At 54.9% G+C, this 22,782-nt stretch overlaps 1 protein-coding gene across 1 annotated transcript in view; it reads right to left on the reverse strand.

The window, feature by feature from the left end:
* ARHGAP27 (Rho GTPase activating protein 27) overlaps window positions 1–22,782 on the reverse strand; it is an 88,975-nt gene that overhangs the window by 48,734 nt on the left and 17,459 nt on the right. The window contains exon 2 of the mRNA XM_044999721.1: window positions 10,139–11,020. Coding sequence (XP_044855656.1) covers window positions 10,139–10,957 — 819 coding nt within the window. The 5' untranslated portion in view covers window positions 10,958–11,020. The remainder of the gene's footprint in view (window positions 1–10,138; window positions 11,021–22,782) is intronic.

Consider the following 22,782-nt stretch of genomic DNA (forward strand, 5'->3'; position numbering starts at 1 on the left):
AGCCTTATCTACAGAAATGTCCAAACACTTTCTGAATCTCGTTAAGTTCGTGGAGTCAGCAATCTCATGTGGCAGGGAGTTCCACAGTCTAATCACACTATGTATGGAAAAAGCATTTTCTTGTATCAGTTTTGAATTTCCCACTGTCTAATTTCATTGACCAGTCCTTTGTCCTTGTGCTGAGAGAGAGGAGAACAGCAGCTCCCGGGCTCCCTTCTCGAGCCCAGTCATTATTTTATCGTGTCCCCTCTCATTTCTCCTTTCTGAACAGTGGGGCCCTGATTTGGGGAGCCTGTGGTGCACTTAGCGGAAGCACTGGTGGGCTGACTGCTGCCACACATGTGCTAGCACTTGCTGGTATTTTCCAGGACCACTACTCTCAGCATGCTGGGGCTTAGGGGACCATGGCAGCATTGGCTGTGCACCCTGGGGACATTTTCAGTGTGATGAACTAAGTTCAGGACTGAGGCATTAGATACCCCTCCTGCAGGTCAGACAAATCTAGAGGACCCCATTCCGCTTGGAATCAGAGAAGTGTGGGGCTGGAAGGGACCTCGAGAGCTCACCAAGTCCAGCCTCCTATGCTGAGGCAGGACCAAGTAAACCTCGACCATCCCTGACAGGGGTTTGTCTAACCTGTTCTTAAAAACCACCAGTGACAGGGACTCCACAACTTCTAGAGCCTGTTCCAGAGCTTAACCACCCTGAGAGTCACAAAGATTTTCCTAATATCTCGCCTGAATCTCCCTTGCTGCAGATCAAGCCCATCACTCCTTGTCCTACCTTCAGTGAGATGGAAACAATTGGTCACCATCCTCTTTATAACAGCCCGGAACATACTGGAAGACTGTCACCACATCCCCCTCAGGTGTCTTTTGTCAGGACAAAACAAGCCCAGTTGTTTTAACCTTTCCTCAAAGGTTTTCTGAGCCTTCAATCATTTTTGTCTACATCTTTCCTAGTGTGGCACCCAGAACTGAACACTGCTCCAGCTGAGGCCTCACCAGTGCCAAGCAGAGCAGGACCATTCCCTCCCGTGTCTTACACACGACATTCCTGTTAATACAACCCAGCATATTTGTCTTTTTTGCAGCTGCATCACATTGCTGGCTCATGTTCAGTTTGTGAGCCACTGTCACCCCCAGATCGTTTTCAGCAGCACAAGCATCTAGCCAGTTATTCAGGATTCTGAAATTGTGCCTGTGCTTTTTCCTTCCTAAGTGCAGTATTTTGCACTTGTCCTTACTGAATTTCATTTTGTTGATTTCAGACCAATTCTCCAATTTGTCAAGGTCATTTTGAATTCTAATCCTGCTCTCCAAAGTGCTTACAACCCCTGCCAGCTTGGTGTTATCTGCAGATTGTATAAGCACACACTCCAAGTCATTACTGAAAATACTGAATAGTCCTGGATCCAGGACTGAGCCCCACAGGGACCCCACTAGATGTACCCTCCCAGTCTGACAGCAAACCATGGATAACTGTTCTGAGTACGGTCTTTCAACCAGTTGTGCACCCACCTTATAGTGATTCCATCTAGACCACATCTCCCTGGTTTGTTTATGAGAGTCATGTGGGATGGTGTCAAAAGCCCTATCTCACATCCGCTGCCTCCCCCCATCCACTAGGCCAGTTACCCTGTTGGTCTGGCATGATGTGTCCTTGACAAATCCATGCTGGCTGTTCCTTAGCACCCTACTAGCCGTGAGGTGCTCACAATCTGATTGCTTAGTCGTTTGTTGCAGTATCTTTCCAGGCAGCAAAGTTAGGCTGACTGGTCTGTAATTCCTCTTTGTTCCCCCATGTAAAGCCAGGCATTATGTTTGCCCTTCTCCAGTCCTTGGGGACCCTTCCCCCTCCCGGGGCCCAGAGCCCCAGTTCCAGCCTGAGCCCAAACGTCAACACCGCTGTTAATTGACTAGCCAGTGTTCAACTGCAGTGTAGACCCCTCCTGTCTGTCCCAGGTGCCTCCAATCCTCTGTCATCACAGATGGCAGCCTCCCTGCGCTGCCTCCTCAGGAGCTGGTCTGGGACAGAGACCCACTGGTCTCCTTCCCCCAGTGAGAGGAGACGGTTCATTTCCCCAGCACCTCAGGGGGGCGTTCCTCCTTCTCCCATCAGGGAGCAGCGTGATAGGGCACAGCCCTTCTGGTGCCCCACTGCCCCCCCTAGTCTGTGCTTTCTCACCCACTGTCAGAGCTTCACTCCATGCCTGAGAGCTCACAGCCAGCCAGAGGCTCTCCCCCGCCCCTGCAGTCCCTCAAGGCCCACCAGTGCGACTTGCTAACCCCACCCCCATGGTATGGGCTCAGATGGAACCGCACACGGGACCTGGATGGAGCCCACCATCAAAAGAACAGCCCGGCCCACAGGGAGAAACCGGAGCTGGTTGAGAAATGGAATCTTCGGCTGCAGTAAATTGTAACATTCCCACATTTTTTGTCCTGATGCCAGTTGAAAAGTTCAACTATCAAAACTTTTCAGCACTGTTGGCTTCACTTCAGCTGGGAAAAGTCAGAAGAAAATGTCCTGCTAACCTGTATTTTGTTTGGAGTTTTGGAAACAAAACAAAACAAATCCATCGGTTTTCTGACTGGGTTTTGGGGACTTTCCAGGCTCTTCCCCCTTTTCCACTGGGAGCCCCCACCCCCCTACACCTTGGCTCTTTCTAGTTGGAAACAATAAAAAATGTGTGAAATGCGTTTGCCCATTTTATCACATCTATTTACCTCCCCTTGCCCCGCCCCCGTTCTCATTCCAGGGGGAAAAGTAGGGCAAAAAGCCTTGAAAATCCCCAAACCAAACTGAAACACTGAAAATGTTCAATGTACTAAAAAATGAAAACCCAACACAAACTTGTCAAAGCGTTTCAGAAAGACGCTGTCCAAGCTGATGGGCTGCCATGGAGCCCCATTTCCAGGGACCATGTTTGGTTAAATGTTGACCTGCACTAGGCAAAACCTTGTCCTCTGCCAATGACAACAGTGGGCGTGGCAGGGTTGGCACGTCCGAGAGTAAATACAGCGCAATGCAAAGCCACCAGTGCAAGAGGGTGAGTGGAGAGCACGGCACGGCGCTGCCAGCTGGAGGGATGATGCCAACCAGGAAATTTTACAACACTGGGTTTAGGCCAGATGTGGAGCCAGTATAACCACGGCTGCTACACCAGACCAGTAAAACCCGTCGTGCGGACAGTTATACTGGGAAAAGATGCCTTATCCCAGTACAGTTTATTGCCCTTCACATAACACAGGGATTAACATGACAATACAAATCATTATAATACGAAACCAATCCAACAGGAATTACAACCATTCCAGCTCAGTGGCGACGTGCATGTATCGATTAGGGCCTAGCAGGTCTTTTAGAAAGAGGGACATAGCCCGAATAACAAGCCTGAACATGAATGGTGTGAGGCAAGAGGTAAAACTGGCACGAGCGGGTAATCTGCAGTACAAACAGGTGAACAACAGGCTGGCATGCCTTTGGCAGCCTCAGTACTTCAGTACCGGTGACATCCAGTAGTGAAAACTGAGACATGCAGAGGCAAAAAGTTCACAATCTTACTGTCAATGTGTTTTGTGTGTGGTGTCAGTCCTCACCGTGTTGCTTCCTGCCAAGTTTTGGCTGCCGGCCATGTTTGCTGAATGCCTTGCAGACTCACCTTCCAGCCTGAAATGTCTCAGAAATAAAAAGTGCCCCATCTACTGCTGGCAATTCTGGCCTAAGAAGAGCAGTGCATGACAGTCCCATGCGTGTTATGCATCTTCCACGATAAACAAAACCCTGGGTTCAGGGAACATCCAGGCTGCCCGAAGGAGGTCGCTAAAATCAAGAGGAATGGCGAAGAGAAGTCTAGTCGTGCCACATTAACTCTGGCCCGGTGCATATACAGAGACAGTCTAGTTACACAATCACCAACTATTTCCCAGTGCAATTCCACACCACACTTTCTTCTGCAGGCAGATACACAAGTGCAGCCTCTTGTGCTCTATTTTTTACTTCTTTAGGTTTGTACACACAACTGACGACCCCTAGGGCACATCCACAATGTCTAGCTTTGGTAGACGTACGTGCATTAGCTCTGACTTAGCTAATGTGCTAAAAACAGCCTCATGGCTGCCGCAGCATGGGCTGGCCAACTGAGTACGTACCTAGGCTCTCAGATGGTGCTGTAGTCGGGTGGCTAGCCCGAGGTGCCGCCCATGCATGCTGTCACGCCACGCTGCTATTTTAAGTTCTGATTGAGCTAGTGCACGCACAACTACCTCCAGCTGCTGTGTGGACATAGCCTGTAATCCACACCTATGAAATAACAGTGCTCTCGAAACCTCGCTCGACCATGAATCAACACATCTGCCACAAGCACCTATATATATCCCAGAAGAAGCCAAGGCCCTCTTTCAGGGCCTTGCAGCATGGCAGCTATTTCTAACCAAGGGCTCTGCAAGTGAGTTCCAAAGCCTCCAGCTCCACCCCGCTGCCCCTGCTCTGATTGGAGCTGCGGAGAGAGAGGTCTTTCAGATGAGTCGGCGCCAGGCCACTTAGGGCTTCCTGGGTCAAACCTGGGCTGACCAGATGCCCGATCTTATAGGGACAGTCCTGATTTTTGGGCTGCTATTACCCCCCCACCCCCGTCCCGATTTTTCACATTTGCTGTCTGGTCACCTTAGTCAAACCCAATTTCTAAACTCTTGCAGGGCTTACGAGGGAGCCACAGCTCTGGTGTAACTGACTTCCTAAGCCTTTAGGGTGAGGTAGGGTCTCTGCCACACAATGGGCCTTCCGCTGACTGCGCCCTTCTGGGGGCTCAGAGCCCCCCGACCCAAACGCTGGGGAACCAGGAAGAGCTCGGTGCTGAGGCAGCCTTGTGCAACGCACCCCTTAATTCCTAGGCCTGGGGAATATTTGTGCAGATGCTGCAGCAAACTGATTGCAGGAGATCCCTGGCATGGGGCTGGACTCTGTTACCGTGGTGGGCTGGACAAGAGGCAGCAGGCCCAGCAGTCGTGCTCTGGAGCGGTGGTGCTCATGGAGAAGCCGATGGGTTTTACTCTGACGTTTCTATTGACTGTAGCAGAAAAGCCCCAATCACCGCCCTCAGCCACCCGCTCCCCTGGCCTCAGTTCAGACCCAGGCTGCTTCTCCCTGCTCCCAGCCCTTTCTGCTAAGGTAACCCTGGCCCTGGGCACAGGCCCCCTTGTCCCAGTGGCTAATCCGCCACTGCCCTGGCGGCCCACCAGTGAGAGCCTGTCCCCTGCCCTCGGCCTGGCAGCTGAGCCCTGGGGTAGTGGCAGCAGGGCTCCGGTGGTGATTTAAAGGGCCCGGGGCTCCGGCTGCTGCAGAGCACCCACTAATTTTTCCTCGTGGGTGCTCCAGCCCCAGAGCACCCACCTATGTCGCTGGTAGCCATTCCCTTCGCGGAGGTGGTTTTACACAAGCCACGGCAGCGCTGTCACGTTGCCAGTGAAGATGAGCCCGAAGACGCTAAGAATCCAGCCATACCCCAGGCTAGCTCCTCCCATCGCTCTGGGGCTGCCCTCTAGCAGGAGCAGAGAAGCAGGGGCACAAGTGCCACCAGAGGCTGATGTGCTGTAGCTGGCAGCCCAGAGGGCCAGCATGCCCAGGGGGTGGAGTCCAACAACCCACCCACCCTGGCCCAGCCACTGCAGGGTGCCCCCCGCTCCTTGGGAGCCTGGCTGGCTCCGTCAGGAGGCGATGGCTGGGAATTGGGCGTTTGGGCAGCAGATGCGGCAGGCGAGCGCCAGACCGGGGGGCACTGTTATGCTGACAGTAGATAGGCCAGTCTATCCCCAGCAGACTCTGCAGCCTAAGCCACGCCTGGCTGAGTCCTTACCCTGCACAACCCACTGGAAATCAATCTGGATCCATCCGCGGGCTGGTGCTGGGACAAAGGGGAGGCTGGTCCCCTATTCAGCAGCTGCTGCAAGGACTCTGAGGGTGCAGCTCCTTCCCTGCCCCTGGCATCCCTGAAATGCCCATTGCACCTGGGCCAGTTGTGGAAGGAGCCCAGCCCTGGTTCCATGCCTGGGCCTAGGGGTGTCTGTGCTGGGAGGGGAACCCCCACCCCACAGCGCCTTCACGCCAGGCGAGCTGATGCAAAAGGGCTGCAGAGCAGCTCTGCACAGGGTTATAATGGGGGTCTATATAGGGTGACCATCTGTCCCTGAGTGGGAGGGACAGTCCCGAAATGCAGAGGTCAAGTTCCGGTCTCAGGCTGAACGATTCCAGGACAGCATTTGTCCCGGATTCCCTGGGGCGAGGCCCAGGGGTGGGACCAGCCTCTTCCAGGTTGGGGGCTGAAGTGGGCCTTAGCCCCCCTCGTCACGAGGCCCCACTGAGGCCCTGCCCCATGCCAGGCTGAAAGCTGGAGCCGGGCCGTGGTGAGAGCAGCCCAGGGAGTCAGGGCCGCTGTGGGGAGCCCGGACCCTCCACCCACAGGTGCCGACTTCCATTTTTCTGGGTAGGATCTCCACCCCCCCAGCCCCCTCTCTGCCCCTTCCCCCAAGGCCCCACCATCACCCCACCCCCTCGCCAAGAGTGCTCTGCCCCGCCCCCTCCCCCAGTGCCCCACCCGCATGCCACCTCTTCCCCCTCCCACCCACCACCGGACAACTGATCGGTGGGGGCCGCTGAACAGCTGATTGGCGGGTGGCTGGTGGGTGCTGAGCACCCACTGTTTTTTTGGAGCACCCATGGAGTCAGTGTCTATGCCTCCCAGTGCCCTGGGTGGTGCGCCCCAGGGGACAGGGACACAGGCTGGGGCCTGCTTTCAGCAGGTGGAGCGTCTAGGGTTCCCCACTGGCCTGGGCTCCCTGGGCGGCTCTTACCAAGGCCCGGCTCCGGTTTTTGCCCTGGCCTGGGGGTGGGGGCTCAGGGGGAGGAGGAGCAGGGGGTGTGGCCACTGAGGGGGTGGGCTCCTGCCTTTTGAAAAGGTGTCAGCCTAGTTCTCCAGTGTCCCCCAATTACTGGTGATGTTATCAGTCCTACAATACTAAATCACCAGCTCGTGGAGCCTGATGATCCTGCAGAATCTCAGCATTAGGCGGACAGTGAGCGCCTGGCTCTTGGCCTTGTCAGGAAAAGTGGGACACGTGAGCTGCTTGTGAGCTCAGAAACCAGGAGACAAAGGAACTGAACCCAACGTTCAGTCTTATTACAAATCGGGCAGTTTTCACGGCTTGGGGCCTGGCTGTTGCTCTGAACGCTGCGCATGGGAGATGCCACAGAGGTAGTTTCTAAAGAGGAGAGGAAGAGTGTGGAGAAGAAAATACGGCAGCTTCAAACTGCCCCGCTAGCTGCAGCACTTTCTGGAATTGAACGTTTGCTGAATTGCTGAGCCACAAGCTGCAGCTGAAAAGGCAGCCAGGCTCCCGGGGCAGGACGGGGAGCGGTAGCCCAAGGGACCCCGCTGCAGGATGCTTAGAGTCACAGCGGCCTCTGCTGGTCCCTTGACGTTACGTGAGCACAGAGAGGAGGAGAGAATTTGATAACTACACAAGGCAGCATGAGGATTCTGGCTCTGATACGAGGCTTCCACCCAGAGATTGCCAAGCGCTTTGCAAAGGCGCCAGAGAGTATCATTAACCTCCCTCTACAGATGGAGAAACTGAGCCCCAGGGCAAGGAAGTGACGTGTCCAGAGGTCACACCCGATCAGGGCCGTCTCTAACCTCCCAAACAATAATCATGAGATGCAACATCCAGAGTATTAATGTCACAGCACAGCTGCGAATTCCAGCGCTGGAAAGGCAGGCAGGGCCTGAAATTCAGGTTTCCCCACAATGTTCACTCAGCGTTAGTGCATGTGAGGCACTGGCTGTAGAAATGCTGCTGTGAAAGGGGTAGGAAGACTCACAACTCAAGTTATTTTCTATCCAACTTTGCTTGGTTTTGGGACTGTGAGATCGGAGCAACCTCTGGGAATGTCCCAGGCTGTGGAATAAGGACCAGTCAGGGGGGCGTGACTGGGGCCTGGGCCAGCCCCCTTGGGGGGCGGGGCGGGAGCGCTACCTAGCTCCACTCCTGGCCCCACAGCTGGGGTCCCAGCTGCCAGCCCCACGCCCAGGGCTCTGTTGCTGGCGACACGCTTGGGGCTTTGCTCCCAGCCCTGGCTGCTGTGGCACCAGCCTCGGACCCCTTACCCATCTGTGTCCCCTCCTCCTGGAGCCGCAGCCCTGTCGTCTCTGGGGGCGAGGGGGCGCAGACAGGTGTAGGGGGGGCACGATGGAGCTCTGCACCCGCCCTTCAGAAAGCTGTGCACCAGCCGCTCTGCCTTGCCATTTTCCGAGCCCAGCTCAGCAGGTGAAGCCCTGTGCCCGGGGGCGCCAGGGCGTGGGGGGAGAAGCTGAGCTAGCCCAGTCTGCCATTGCCCGTCCACCCGGCAGTCGGGGCCCACCCCCATTTCCACTCCTAGCTACACCGCTGTTGGGAGCTATCACTTGAAAACGAAGAACTCGCTGGTCAGTAACACCACGGTGCAATGTGAGCAGCAACATGACATGCAAAGTTAGGCCCACGCGATGAAATCAGGACTGAGATGTGTTTTTACCAGACGAGTCTGGGGAGGGGTGAACCTGTTTCTCAAAGACAAAGCACAAGCTGACGCCTCTGGCCAGGTGCCATCAGAGCTGATGGGCCATCACCTGCCAAGTGGCCGTTCTTTGGCAGGGACAACAGCTCTGCCTGCCCCCAGCTCCATGCTCTCAGCTGGAAAGAACTTTATCGGGGGTCACTCTGGAGAAAAGCCGTATCCAAGGGAGACTGTAAAAGTGAGGGGCAGCTGCAGCCCGCCCCCCAGGCTCTCTCCCTCCCCATCTCTCTCTCTTCACATCAAGCAGCCGTGGCCTGTGGGAGCAGATCTCGGCCTGAGAGCTGGGTCAGCAGTGCTAAGAGACACGTGCGGCCAGGGACTGCACCTCGAACCAGGCCGAGTTTGCTCAGTTTCAGACGCGGTTTATCTTTGTTTTTCTTGTGACCATTTCTGACCTGCACTCAATCCAAGTCTCTCCCTGGGTGAGACAAGCAACTTGTTTTAGTCTTTAATTAAAGCGAAGCCAGTGATGGGAATTGAGCGGGTAACTGCGTTGAAGGTGGCAGACCAGTACACTGATCTCCTTAGAGGAGCAACAGACCTAGTATATCTGGACTATCCAGGAGAGGTCTGGCCAGTGCAGAACATGCCTTTTGGGGGGGGGGGCGCAGGGGGGAGGGATTCAGGACAGGGAGTGTTGGGGTCACCCTGCGAGTAGTAACCAAGGCTGCTGGAAGCCAGACTGTGGCTGGTGTTTGCAGACAGGCTGCTGAGGCCGGAGTGGCTGGACCAGGCTGTGGCTACAGACAGACACTCGGGATGTGACCTGCACACTGTTTGGCTGTTTGGGAGCGGCCCAGGGGGAGCTACAGCAGCGAAGCACTGTGAGGTGCCCCAGGTTGCAGGGCAGGGCTGACACAGCCCCTCGCTGGCCTGGGTCGCACCCCGCAATGGCAGAGCACTCCCTGGAGATTTTGAAGGGAAATACTAGGATATTCTGCCCCCCCAGGTACAAGCTCTGCAGGCAGAACACGAGCTTGTGTCCTTCCACCTCAGCTATTCAGCCTCGCCAGCTGGGGCGCTGATTGCATAGACCGAGCTACAGGACTGGGCCTTAAACAGACCAGACCAGACAGACACAGGGCTACAAAAAGTAAATGGAAGCCAGAAAAGCCCCTTAGCGTCCCCAGCCCAGCCCTCCCAAGGGTTCCTGATGGCCCTGGCGAAGCACACACAGCAGGTGTGATCACGGCAGCACTTTGATCGTCAGCAGGGCCTTGTCTCTGAGGCGCTCCAGGTGCTTACGAGTCATGAGATGTAGGGGACACGGGGGGGAGACTTGCCCAAGGTGGCTGAGTTAGCCTAGGAACCCACGAGTGCTGACTCCCAGTCTGCTCCGCTTAGGGTGTCCAGACAGCAAGTGTGAAAAATCAGGACGGGGGTGGGGGGGAATAGGAGCCTATATAAGAAAAAGACCCAAAAATCAGGACTGTCCCTATAAAATTGGGGCATCTGGTCACCCCAGCTCCACTAACTGCCCACCCGTGTTCCCTCTTGTGGCCCAGAAGGAAGCTGTGCTACTCACCTGAGCTGGCCGGCTGGACCCTGCCCGCGTACCTGCCGTCTCCTGTCTCTCCAGGTCCTTGATGGATTCATAAATGTTCTCAGATTGGCTCTTGCTGAGAGGCTGCGGGGAAAGCAAAGCGCCCGCTGCGGGCCCCGCCCTGCGTGACCCCGTGTGACTGACTCTAAGGCGGGGGTTGGGACTGACCCTGGCCAGGTCATCCAGGGACTGCGTCGGGCGCATGTGCTGGATGGGGGGGATGTGCAGCGCCGGAGAGTGGCTGCTGCTCTTGGCGCAGTGAGGGTTGTGAAACGAGCTCAGCACTGGAGGGGAGTCTCTCCCCTCTCCTACGGCTCGAGTCAGGGTCTCGCCTTCGAAGCTGGCGTCTCTGCAAGCGGACCCCAAAGTTCCAGATCCTGACCACACGGACCCAGCCCCCAAGTCAGCGTCGGGTTCATTGGTATCCATTTTGTGCTGCTCTTTCTGCTGAGCAGCGCTCAGGAATTTGTACTCATATGCCAAAGGCTGGTCCCTGGCTGGCTGTAGGACAATTGTCTCCAAGGCGTCCCTGGAGACCAGCTGTCCAGGGGTTTCTGGAGGAAGCTCGAACACACTGGTGGGCCGGGTGACTGGGGGCAGTTCCTTCACGTACTTTGCCGGGATGTAGAATGGACGCGCGTCCTTGCTTTTTTTAACATGCCACCAGTGATCGTTTGTTCTTCTCAACAGGACGTACCGCTCGTTGGGCTTTATGGAAATGAGCGTCCCATCCTTAGCCACATACTCAAATTCGTACTCCACTAGGACGTACACGTCCTCCAGAGCGCCAGCCGGCTCCATGTCTGGCTGAGAAATCCCTGCACGGTGGAGCCGCTTCCTGTGAACAATTCCTGTTTCCTCCGCCTGAAAGACACGAAGCAGGGGAACAAGTTTACAACCCGCTAGCCCTGCCAGAGTCTGCTTCCCCCTGCTCATTGATGCAGTCTCTTTCCAGTCACCCTCTTTACTCCAAAAGACCTGATTTCAGTGGAACCCAACCATCACCTTTTAACAGGGAGGGAATTAACCAGCATAGGTGTAGTTTGACTTCTATATTTGGGGGGCTGGCTCCAGTCAGGCCAACGGGGCCGCACATAGGGAGGGCTCTGTAGTAACTCAGAGCCCTCTCCATCTAGTGTCCCATCTCGAGTCAGTGGGGATCTTTGCTACTGGCAGCCACCGATGGGCCCATGCCATTGTAGGCAGTCCTGGCGTACCATCCCCTCCATAAACCTATCAAGCTCAGTCTTGAAGCCAGTAGGGTTTTTTGCCCCCACTGCTCTCCTTGGGAGGCTGCTCCAGAACTTCACTCCTCTGATGGGTAGAAACCTTCGCCTACTTTCAAAGCTAAACTTGTTGATGGCCAGTTTATAGCCATTTGTTCTTGTGGCCACATTGGCCCTTAACTTAAATAACTTCTCTCTCTCCCTGGTATTTATCCCTCTGATGTATTTAAAGAGAGCGATCAGATCTCCCCATAGCCTTCATTTGGCTAGGCTAACCAAGCCAAGCTCTTTGAGTCTCCTCTCAAAAGGTAGGTTTTCCATTCCTCGGATCATCCTAGTAGACCTTCTCTGCACCTGTTCCAGTGTGAATTCATCTTTCTTAAACATGGGAGACCAGAACTGCACACAGTATTCCAGATGAGGACTCATCAGTGCCTTGTATAATGGTACTAACACTTCCCTGTCTCTACTGGAAATACCTTGCCTGATGCACCCCAGAACTGCATTTGCCTTTTCATGGCCGCATCACATTGATGACTCATAGTCATCCTGGGATCAACCAATACACCCAGGTCTTTCTCCTCCTTTGTCATTTCCAACTAATGAGTCCCCAGTTTATAGCAAAAATTCTTATTGTTAGTCCCTAAATGCATGACTTTGCACTGTTAAATATCATCCCATTTCTATTACTCCAGTTTACAAGATCATCCAGATTTTCTTGTATGATATTCCGGTCCTCCTCCATATTGGCAATACCTCCCAACATTCTGTCGTCTGCAAATTTTATTAGAACACTCCCACTTTTTGTGCAAAGGTCAGTAATAAAAATGTTAAATAAGGTTGGTCCCAAGACTGACCCCGAGGAACTCCACTAGTAACCTCCCTTTAGCCTGACAGTTCACCTTTCAGTATGACCCATTGTAGTCTCCCCTTTAACCACTTCCTTATCCACCTTTCAGTTCTCATATTAATCCACATCTTCTCCAATTTAACTAATAATTTCTCATGTAAAATTTGTATCAAATACCTTACTGACATCCAGGTAGATTAGATCTACTGCATTTCCTTCATCTAAAAAATCAATTCTCTTCTCAAAGAAAGATAGTAACTTAGGGTATGTCTTCATTAGCAACATTAAAGCGCTGCCTCATGGCTGTGTAGTGCTGGGAGAGAGCTCTCCCCAAAAAAACCCACCCTCCACCAGGGGCACAGCTACCAGTGGTGGGAGCGCGGCGGTGGGAGCCTGAGCCTGAGACCCAGCCTGGAAGATTTCAGCCAGAATTGTTGAACTTTGGCAAAGTTATAAGCAACCCAAACCAGGGTCTTAGAATGAGAAGTATCAGGCAACCTTAAGTAAAGGTGCTGTTACTAGCACCACCCAGGAGTGGTGGACCAGGAAGAGAGGGGGCAGAGGGCTAGCAGAAATATTGTGGGGACTGATCTATGTTTCTGCCTCTGCGTGTTGTTCCCTGTAAACTGTGTGTGTGGCTGCTGTGTCTCTCCCAGCTCCGGGTGCTTGGCAAGCTGTCCCCGCAGGCCCCTCCTCGTGATGCTCTGTATGTGCCAGATCTGGGCCCTCCCCTTGGCAACTGCCCCCCTCTGTACCCAGAGATGGTGTGAGACAGGGCAGCCAATGTAGTGAGCGAGCCCCGTCACAGTGTATTAGAAATGCTAGTTAATAAACACAACTATGACATAGTTGGCATTACAGACCTGGTGGGATAATCCGCATGACTGGAATATTAGTATAGAACGGTACAACTTGCTCAGGAAGGACATTCAGGGAAAAAGGGAGGAGGTGTTGCCTTATTTATCAAAGCTGTGTACACTTGGAAATAGGAGACACTTGTTGAAAGTCTCTGGGTAAGGATTAGAGGATTGGGCCAAAAGAAATATGATGAGGTTCAACAAGGACAAGTGCAGAGTCCTGCACTTAGGACGGAAGAATCCCATGCACTGCTACAGACTAGGGACCGAATGGCTGGGTAGCAGTTCTGCAGAAAAGGACCTAGGGGTTACGGTGGATGAAAAGCTGAATATGAGTCAACAGTGTGCCCTTGTTGCCAAGAAGGCTAATGGCATTTTGGGTTGTATAAGTAGGGGCATTTCCAGCAGATCAAGGGATGTGATCATCCCCCTCTACTCAGCACTGGTGAGGCCTCATTTGGAGTACTGTGTCCAGTTTTGGGCCCCACACTACAAGAAGGATGTGGATAAATTGGAGGGAGTCCAGCGGAGGGCAACAAAAATGATTAGGGGGCTGGAGCACATGACTTATGAGGAGAGGCTGAGGGAACTGGGATTGTTTAGCCTGCAGAAGAGAAGAATGAGGGGGGATTTGATAGCTGCTTTCAACTACCTGAAAGGGGGTTCCAAAGAGGATGGATCTAGACTGTTCTCAGTGGTAGAAGATGACAGAACAAGGAGTAATGGTCTCAAGTTGCAGAGGGGGAGGTTTAGGTTGGATATTAGGAAAAACTTTTTCACTAGTAGGGTGGTGAAGAACTGGAATGGGTTACCTAGGGAGGTAGTGGAATCTCCTTCCTTAGAGGTTTTTAAGGTCAGGCTTGACAAAGCCCTGGCTGGGATGATTTAGTTGGGTTTGGTCCTGCTATGAGCAGGGGGTTGGACTAGATGACCTCCTGAGGTCCCTTCCAACCCTGAGATTCTATGATTCTATGATTCTATGAAAAGCGGATAAAAAACAAGGGTGATGGCATGCTAGGGGGTCTACAACAGACCACCTGACCAGCGAGAAGAGGTGAATGAGGCTTTTTTTAAACAACTAACAAAATCACCCAAAGCACAGGACTTGGTGGTGATGAGGGATTTCAACTACCCAGACATCTGTTGGGAAAATAACACAGCAGGGCACAGATTGTACAAGTTATTGGAATGTTTTAGAGACAATTTTTTATTTCAGAAGGTGGAGACAGCTACTAGGGGAGAGGCTGGTCTAGATTTTATTTTTGATAAATAGGGAGGAACTGGTTGAGAATTTGAAAGTGGAAGCCAGCTTGGGTGAAAGTGATCATGAAAGGATAGAGTTCATGATTCTAAGGAATGGTAGGAGGAAAACAGCACAATAAAGAAAATGGATTTCAAGAAGGCAAACTCAGGGAGTTGGTAGGTAGGATCCTATGGGAAGCAAGTCTACAGGAGAATACAGTTTAAGAGGTTTGGCAGTTTTTTCAAAGGGACTTTTATGAAAGGTACAAGAGCAAAGTATCCCACTGCATAGGAAAGATAGGAAGTATGGCCAGAACCCACCCTGGCTTCACCAGGAGATCTTCAATAATCTGAAACTCAAAAACAAACAAACAAAAGAGAGTTACAAAAAGTGGAAACTAGGTCAAATTACAAAGGATGAATATAAAAAACCAGCATAAGTCTGTAGGGACAAAACTAGAACGGCCAAGGCAGAAAATGAGATTAAACTAGCTAGAGACATAAAGGGTAACAAGGAAACATTCTACAAATAGAATATCTGGGTTGGAAGGGACCTCAGGGGGTCAATCTAGTCCAATCCCCAGACAGATTTTTGCTGAGATCCCTAAATGGCCCCCTCAAGGACTGAACTCACAACCCTGGGTTCAGCAGGCCAATGCTCAAACCCACCTCCCTTTAGATGACATTAGAAGCAAGAGGAGGATGAAGGACAGGGTAGGTCCATTACTCAATGAGGGGGAAAAATAACAACAGAATATGTGGAAATGGCAGAAGTGCTAAATGTCTTTTTTGTTCTGGTTTTCAACAAAAAGATTAGTAGTGATTGGACGTCTAACACCGTGAATGCCAGTGAAAAGGAGGTAGGATCAGAGGCTAAAATAGGGAAAGAACAAGTTAAAAATTACTTAGATAAGTTAAATGTCTTCAAGTCACCAGGGCCTGATGAAATGCATCCCAGACTACTCAAGGAGCTGACTGAGGAGATATCTGAGCCATTAGCAGTTATCTTCGCAAAATCATGGAAGATGGGGGAGATTCCAGAGGACTGGAAAAGGGCAAATCTAGTGACAAGCTATAAAAAGGGAAATAAGGACAATCCAGGGAATTACAGACCAGTCGGCTGAACTTCTGTACCTGGAAACATAATGGAGCAAATAACTAAGCAATCAGTTTGCAAACACCTAGAAGAAAATAAGGTGATAAATAAGAGCATGGATTTCTCAAGAACAAATTGTGTCAAACCAACCTAGCAGGTTTCTTTGACAGGGTAACAAACCTTGTGGATAAGGGGGAAGTGGTAGATGTGGTATATCTCGACTTTAGTAACGCTTTTGATACAGTCTCACGTGACCTTCTCATAAACAAACCAGGGAAATAAAACTTAGATGGAGCTACTATAAGGTGGGTGCAAAACTGGTTGTAAAACCGTTACCAGAGAATAGTTATCAGTGGTTCACAGTCATGCTGGAAGGGCATAACAATGGGGTCCTTGCAGGGATCAGTTCTGGATCTGGTTCTGTTCAACATCTTCATTAATGATTAAGATAATGGCATGCAGAGTACAAAGTTTGTGGACGATACCAAGCTGGGAGGGTAGGATTAAAATTCAAAATGATCTGGACAAACTGGAGAAATGGTCTGAAGTAAATAGGATGAAATCCAATTCGGACAAATACAAAGTACTCCACTTCGGAAGGAACAATGTTACACACATACAAAATGGGCAATGACTGCCTAGGAAGGAGCACTGCAGAAAGGGATCTGGGGGTGATAGTGGATCACAAACTAAACATGAGTCCAGCTAGTGACCATTGGATCATCCTTCCTCTCTTAGAGCACCGAACTTCTCAACAAGCTGCCCAAACCCCCTTAACTCTACCCATAGGCGCTGACTTCTAATAGCGCCGGTGGGTGTTCAACTTCCCTCTACCCCCGGCCCCGCCCCAACTCCACCCCGCCCACCCCCCACCCCCATTCCAACCCCTTTCCCGAAGTCTCCACCCCGCCCCATTCGACTCCTTCCCCAAATCCCTGCCCCAGCCCCGCGTCTTCCCCTGAGTGTGCCAAGTTCCCGCTCCTCCCCCATCCCTCCTGTAGCTTGTTACAGCTGCTTGGTGGCGACAAGTGCTGGGAGGGAGGGAGGGAGGGAGGAGCGGGGTTGCGGCTCGCTTAGGGAAGGAGGCAGAGGAGGAGGTGAAGCAGGGGGGTGGGGCGGGGAGCTTGGCTGCCGGTGGGTGCAGAGCACCCACTAATTTTTCAGTGCCTATGACTCTACCCCTCACCAGTAACTACCTCCCCTCAAAAGCCAGAGGTTGCCAGCTCGGGTGACTTTTACCTTGAGTATCATGGTGATTGGTGTTAAAGCCCCAACTCCTGGGATTATGGGGGAAATCTCCATTTTTAAAAAAAAGGACTTTTTAGCCCTCATGATTGTGGAGAAAAGCTTGAAAACATGGCCCATGCAGGGCTGCCCGGGGGAGGGGAGGAAAGTGGGGCAATTTGCCCCAGGCCCTGAGCCCCGCAGGGGCCCCGACGAGAGTTTTCAGGGGCCCCCATGAGAGTTTTCGGCAGCAGGTCCTTCAGTGCTGCCAAACACACCCGGATCGAGTGAAGGACCCACTGCCGAAGACCTGGAGCTTCTTCCGGCGGCAATTCAGCGGCGAGGGCTCCTTCCGCTCCGAGTCTTCGGCGGCAATTCAGCGGCGAGGGCTCCTTCCGCTCCGAGTCTTCGACGGCAATTCAGTGGTGAGGGCTCCTTCCGCTCCAAGTCTTCGGCGGCAATTCAGTGGCGAGGGCTCCTTCCGCTCCGAGTCTTCGGCGCAGGGGCGGCTCTAGGCACCAGCAAACCAAGCTGTTGCCTAGGGCGGCCAAATCTAGGGGGCGGCAGGCTGGGCCGGTGGACCTGCCGCAGTCATGCCTGCGGGAGGTCCACCGGAGCCGCGGACGAGCGGACCTGCCGCAGGCATGACTGCGGAGGGGGCGCTCGTCCCGCGGCTCGGCTGGACCTCCCGCAGGCATGACTGCGGCAGCTCAAGCGGAGCCGCCGGACCCGCGAACCGTCCGCAGCCACGGGAGGTCCGCTCGTCCCGGGGCTCCGGTGGACCTGCCGCGGGAGCTCAACCGGAGCCGCGGGAAGAGGGGACCCGCCGCGGGACCGAGGAAGGGCGGCGCAGCACACCGCGCTGCTTGGGGCAGCCTATTTTCTAGAGCCGCCCCTGCTTCGGCGGCAATTCAGTGGCGAGGGCTCCTTCCGCTCCGAGTCTTCGATGGCAATTCAGTGGTGAGGGCTCCTTCTGCTCCGAGTCTTCGGCGGCAATTCAGCGGTGAGGGCTCCTTCTGCTCCGGGTCTTGGGCGGCAATTCAGCGGTGAGGGCTCCTTCCGCTCTGGGTCTTCGGCAGCAGTTCGGTGGCGGGTCCTTCACTCGCTTCGGGACCCGCCGCTGAAGTGCCCTGAAGACCCGGAGCGGAAGGACCCCCGCTCCCGAAGACCCCAGGGCCCCTGAATCCTCTGGGCGGCCCTGGGCCCATGTGCCTGTCACGGAGTGTGGGGGAGTCCGGCCCTGCACCCCTCTTCCTGGGCTCACAGTGACTCTCAGCCAGCGAGTAAAACAGAAGGTTTATTGAACAACAGGAACACAGGATACAGCCCAGCTTGGGTTCAGAGCCAGGACCCCTCAATCTGGCCTTTCTGGGGGGTTCAGGGTGCTTGGATCCCAGCCTAGGATCCCCTGAAACCCACCTCCCAGCTCCCAACCGAAGACTGATTCCACTTCCCCCCTCCCTTTGTCTAGCTACAGCCAGAGGTGAGACCTCCCCTCCCCCAGGCCAGGCTCATGTTACAGCTGCAGACCTGTCTCTGCCTACCAAGCACACAGACAGTCCCTGCTCTCACCTATCAACCACACAGACAGTCCCTATTCCATCACACCTCTCCCCCCTCCGAGACTGAACTGAGCGGGGTCACTCTGCCCAGTGACCTGGGGAAGTTCAGGGCCTCCTCTCCGGGACAGCGCATCCGCTATCAGGTTGGCGCTTCCCTTCACGTGGACCACGTCCATGTCATAGTCCTGCAGGAGCAGGCTCCACCTCAGGAGCTTGGCGTTGGCTCCTTTCATCTGGTGCAGCCAGGTCAGGGGAGAGTGGTCGGTGTACACGGTGAAGTGGCGCCCAAAGAGATATGGTTCCAGTTTCTTCAGGGCCCACACCATGGCCAGGCATTCCTTCTCGATGGCCGCGTAGTTCTGCTCCCGGGGTAGCAACTTCTTGCTCAGGTACACGATGGGGTGTCTCTCCCCCTTTTCATCCTCCTGCATCAACACCGCCCCCAGGCCCATGTCGGAGGCGTCGGTAAACACCATAAAGGGCTTGTCAAAGTTTGGGTTTGCCAGAACTGGGCCTTTGAGCAGAGCCTCCTTCAGTGCCTGGAGAGCCTCCTGGCACTGCTCGGTCCAGACCACCTTGTCTGGCTTCCCCTTCTTGCACAGCTCAGTGATGGGGGCAGCTATGGCACTAAAGTGGGGCACGAACCTCCGATAGTACCCCGCCATCCCAATAAAGGCCTGGACCTGCTTTTTGGTCTGGGGAGCGGGCCAGTCTCTGATCGCCTCCACCTTGGCTGGTTCCGGCTTTAGGCAGCCGCTCCCCACCCGATGGCCCAGGTAAGATACTTCAGCCATCCCCACCTTGCACTTCTCAGCCTTTACGGTTAACCCAGCCTCCCGGAGTCGGTCCAGCACTTGTCTAACCTGGAGCACGTGGTCCTCCCAGGTCTGGCTGAAGACGCAGATGTCATCAATATACGCCACAGCAAAACTCTCCATCCCCCTCAGTAGCTGATCCACCAGGCGCTGGAAGGTGGCCGGCGCTCCCTTGAGGCCAAAGGGCAGGGTCCGAAACTCATAGAGCCCCAGGGGAGTGATGAAGGCCGATTTCAGCCTGGCATCTGCGTCCAGCGGCACTTGCCAGTAGCCCTTTGTAAGATCCATGGTGGTGAGGTACCGAGCACCTCCTAGCTTGTCTAGGAGCTCATCAGGCCTTGGCATGGGGTAGGCATCAGATACGGTGATGGCATTAAGCTTTCGATAGTCCACGCAGAACCGGATCGACCCGTCCTTCTTGGGGACCAGCACCACTGGGGAGGCCCAGGGGCTGGCGGACGGCTGGATCACCCCTAAAGCCAGCATGTCCCTGACCTCCCTTTCCAGGTCCTGGGCCGTCTTCCCGGTAACCCGAAAAGGGGAGCATCGTATCGGGGTGTGTGCCCCAGTCTCCACCCGGTGGACAGTCAAATTAGTGCGCCCAGGCTGGTTGGAAAACAACGGTCGGTACAGTTGCAGCACCCCTCTGATCTCAGCATGCTGAGCCGGGGTCAGCTGATCTGAGAGGGGAATCGCCTCCAGGGGGAAACCAGCCTTTGTCCCTGGGAATAGATCCACTAGAGGGTCATCCCCCGGCTCCTCCCAGTGGCCACACACGGCCAACACCATATTCCCCCGGTCATAATATGGCTTCATCATATTCACATGGTACACCCGGCGGTGGTGCGCCCGGTTAGACAGCTCCACCACATAGTTTACCTCATTTAGCTGCTTGACAACCTTGAAGGGCCCTTCCCAGGCAGCCTGGAGTTTGTTTTTCCTCACGGGGATGAGAACCATCACTTGGTCCCCGGTGGCGAAGGCGCGGGCCCGCGCCGTGCGGTCGTACCAGACCTTCTGCTTCCTCTGGGCTCGGGCCAGATTCTCCCTGGCCAGGCCCATGAGCTCGGTAAGTCTTTCCCGGAAGGTCAGGACATACTCCACCACCGACTCGCCATCGGGAGCGGCCTTCCCCTCCCATTCGTCTCTCAGCAGGTCCAGGGGCCCCCTTACCCGCCTTCCATATAACAGTTCGAAAGGCGAAAACCCAGTAGACTCCTGGGGTACCTCCCTGTACGCAAACAGCAGGTGAGGTAAGTACTTGTCCCAGTCCTGTGGGTGCTGGTGCATGAATGTTTTTAGCATCATCTTTAGCGTCCCGTTGAACCTCTCCACCAGCCCGTTGGTCTGGGGGTGGTACGCTGAGGCCCAGCTGGGTCGGACCCCACATTTCTCCCACAGGGACTGGAGCAGGTCCGACATGAAGTTGGACCCCTGGTCCGTTAAGACTTCCTGGGGGAATCCCACCCGGCTGAAAATGGTCATCAGCGCATCCGCCACGGTGGCTGCTTCGGTAGAGGACAAGGCCACCGCCTCGGGGTATCGAGTGGCGAAATCTACCATCACCAAGATGTATTTCTTTCCTGACCGGGTCGCCTTGCTGAGAGGCCCCACCATGTCCATGGCCACCTTCTGGAAAGGCTCTTCTATGATGGGCAAAGGCCTCAGAGCTGCTTTCCCCTTGTCCCGGGCCTTCCCCACCCGCTGGCAGGGGTCACAGGATTGGCAGTACTGCCGGACATGGGTAAAGACCCCAGGCCAGTAAAAGTTCTGTAGCAGCCTCTGCCTGGTGCGCCGGATTCCCTGGTGCCCTGCGAGGGGGATGTCATGGGCCAGGTACAGCAGCTTGTGGCGAAACTTCTGAGGAACCACCAGCTGCCTCCTAATCCCCCATGACTCCACCTCCCCGGGGGGAGCCCATTCCCGGTACAGGAACCCCTTCTCCCACAGGAACCTCTCCTTGCAACCTCTCCTCATGGTCTGCGCTGCATTGAGGTCAGCCCGGACCCTGGGCTTCTGCAAGGAGGGATCCTTCTGCACCTCGGCCTGGAACTCAGCAGCTGGGACAGGGATGGGGCCCTGCTCTCTCTCACCGGCTGGGTCTGAGGCCGCAGCCTCTCTGGGTCGTGTCTCTGGGCGTTCCCTCCCCGCCAGGCACTCGGGCAGAGTACTTTCCCCGTTGTCAGGGTGCAGAGCCCTGCGCCTACTCTGACTACGGGTCACAATCAGGGTACCCCGGGTATTGCCGGGCCAGGTCTCGAGGTCCCCCCCCATTAGCACCTCTGTGGGCAAATGGGAGTGCACTCCCACATCCTTGGGGCCCTCCTTGACCCCCCACTTCAGGTGCACCCTCGCCACGGGCACCTTGAATGGGGTCCCGCTCACGCCCATCAGGGTCAGGTAGGTATCAGGCACCATCCGATTTAGGCCCACCACCTCGGGCCGGGCCAGCGTCACCTCTGCGCCTGTGTCCCAGTACCCAGTGACCTTCTTCCCATCCACCTCCAGGGGAACCAGGCACTGTTTCCGGAGGGGCAGCCCCATGGCCACCCTGTAGCAGCCCCTTGGGACCGGAGCATCCAGCCCCCCAGAGGCGCTGACCGGGGGCCCTCCTCCCTCCTCCCCAGGTGGGACGCTGCCAGCCCCCCTCTCTTGGGCATGTTGCCCCTCCTCCGATTGGGTCTGTACCCAGTCAACCCTCGGCGGGTTGGGTCTGCTCGGTCTGTCTCTGAGCTTGGGGCACTGGGCCCGTATGTGGCCTTGTTGGCCACAGTGAAAGCAGCCCATGTCTCGTGGGTCCCCTCGAGGGGGTCGGGTGGATCTGACGCTGGACGTTCCCCTTTGGTGGGGGTTCTCCATAGGGCCCCGCTGGGACGTCCCGTGGTGACTCTCTCTCTGCGTTGAGGCAGACCTGCCCCCTCGAGACTCCTCCCTGCCATCCCCTGCCCGACTGTCCACATATTGGTCGGCCAGCTGGCCGGCATGCTGCGGGTTCTCCGGCTTCTGGTCCATCAACCACCGCTTCAGGTCGGATGGGCACTGCGCATACAGGTGCTCCAGTACGAATAGGTCAAGCAGGTCCTCTCTGGTTTGGGCCCCGGCTGTCCACTTGCGGGCATACCCCTGCGCCCGGTTGACCAGTTGCAGGTAGGTGCCCTCCCGGGTCTTACGTTGACTCCGGAACCTCTTCCGGTACATCTCCGGGGTCAGCCCAAACTCGCGGAGCAGGGCCTCTTTGAACAGGTTGTAGTCCCGCGCCTCCGCCCCTCTCATTCGGCTGTACACCTCCACGGCGGTGGAGTCCAGTAAGGGGGTGAGGCGCCGGATCCTGTCTGCAGGGTCAACCTGGTGCAGCTCGCAGGCATTCTCAAAGGCCGTCAGGAAGGTGTCTATGTCCTCCCCCTCCTTACGCAGGGCCAGGAAGTTCGTATCGAAGCTCTTTGTAGGCTTGGGCCCCCCCTCACTCACCGCAGCCGGGGTCTTACTGTTGTTCTGCTGGGCCATGGCCAGTTCATGTCTGCGCTGCTCCTCCTTCTCTCTCGCTTCGAATTCACGTTGCTTCTCCTTCTCTCTCGCCTCGTATTCACGTTGCTTCTCCTTTTCCCTTTCCTCGAATTCACGCTGGCTTTGTCTTTCCTCATGTTCCCTCAGCTCCTTACGCTCCTCCATCTCCATCCGTTTGATCTCTCTCTCCAAGTCCAGCCGCCTGAGTTCCACGGAGGCCGAGCGTCGCCGGGACGATCCCCTGCCGGCC

This window comes from Mauremys mutica, chromosome 25, assembly GCF_020497125.1.
Source record: "Mauremys mutica isolate MM-2020 ecotype Southern chromosome 25, ASM2049712v1, whole genome shotgun sequence".
Taxonomy (NCBI): domain Eukaryota; kingdom Metazoa; phylum Chordata; order Testudines; family Geoemydidae; genus Mauremys; species Mauremys mutica.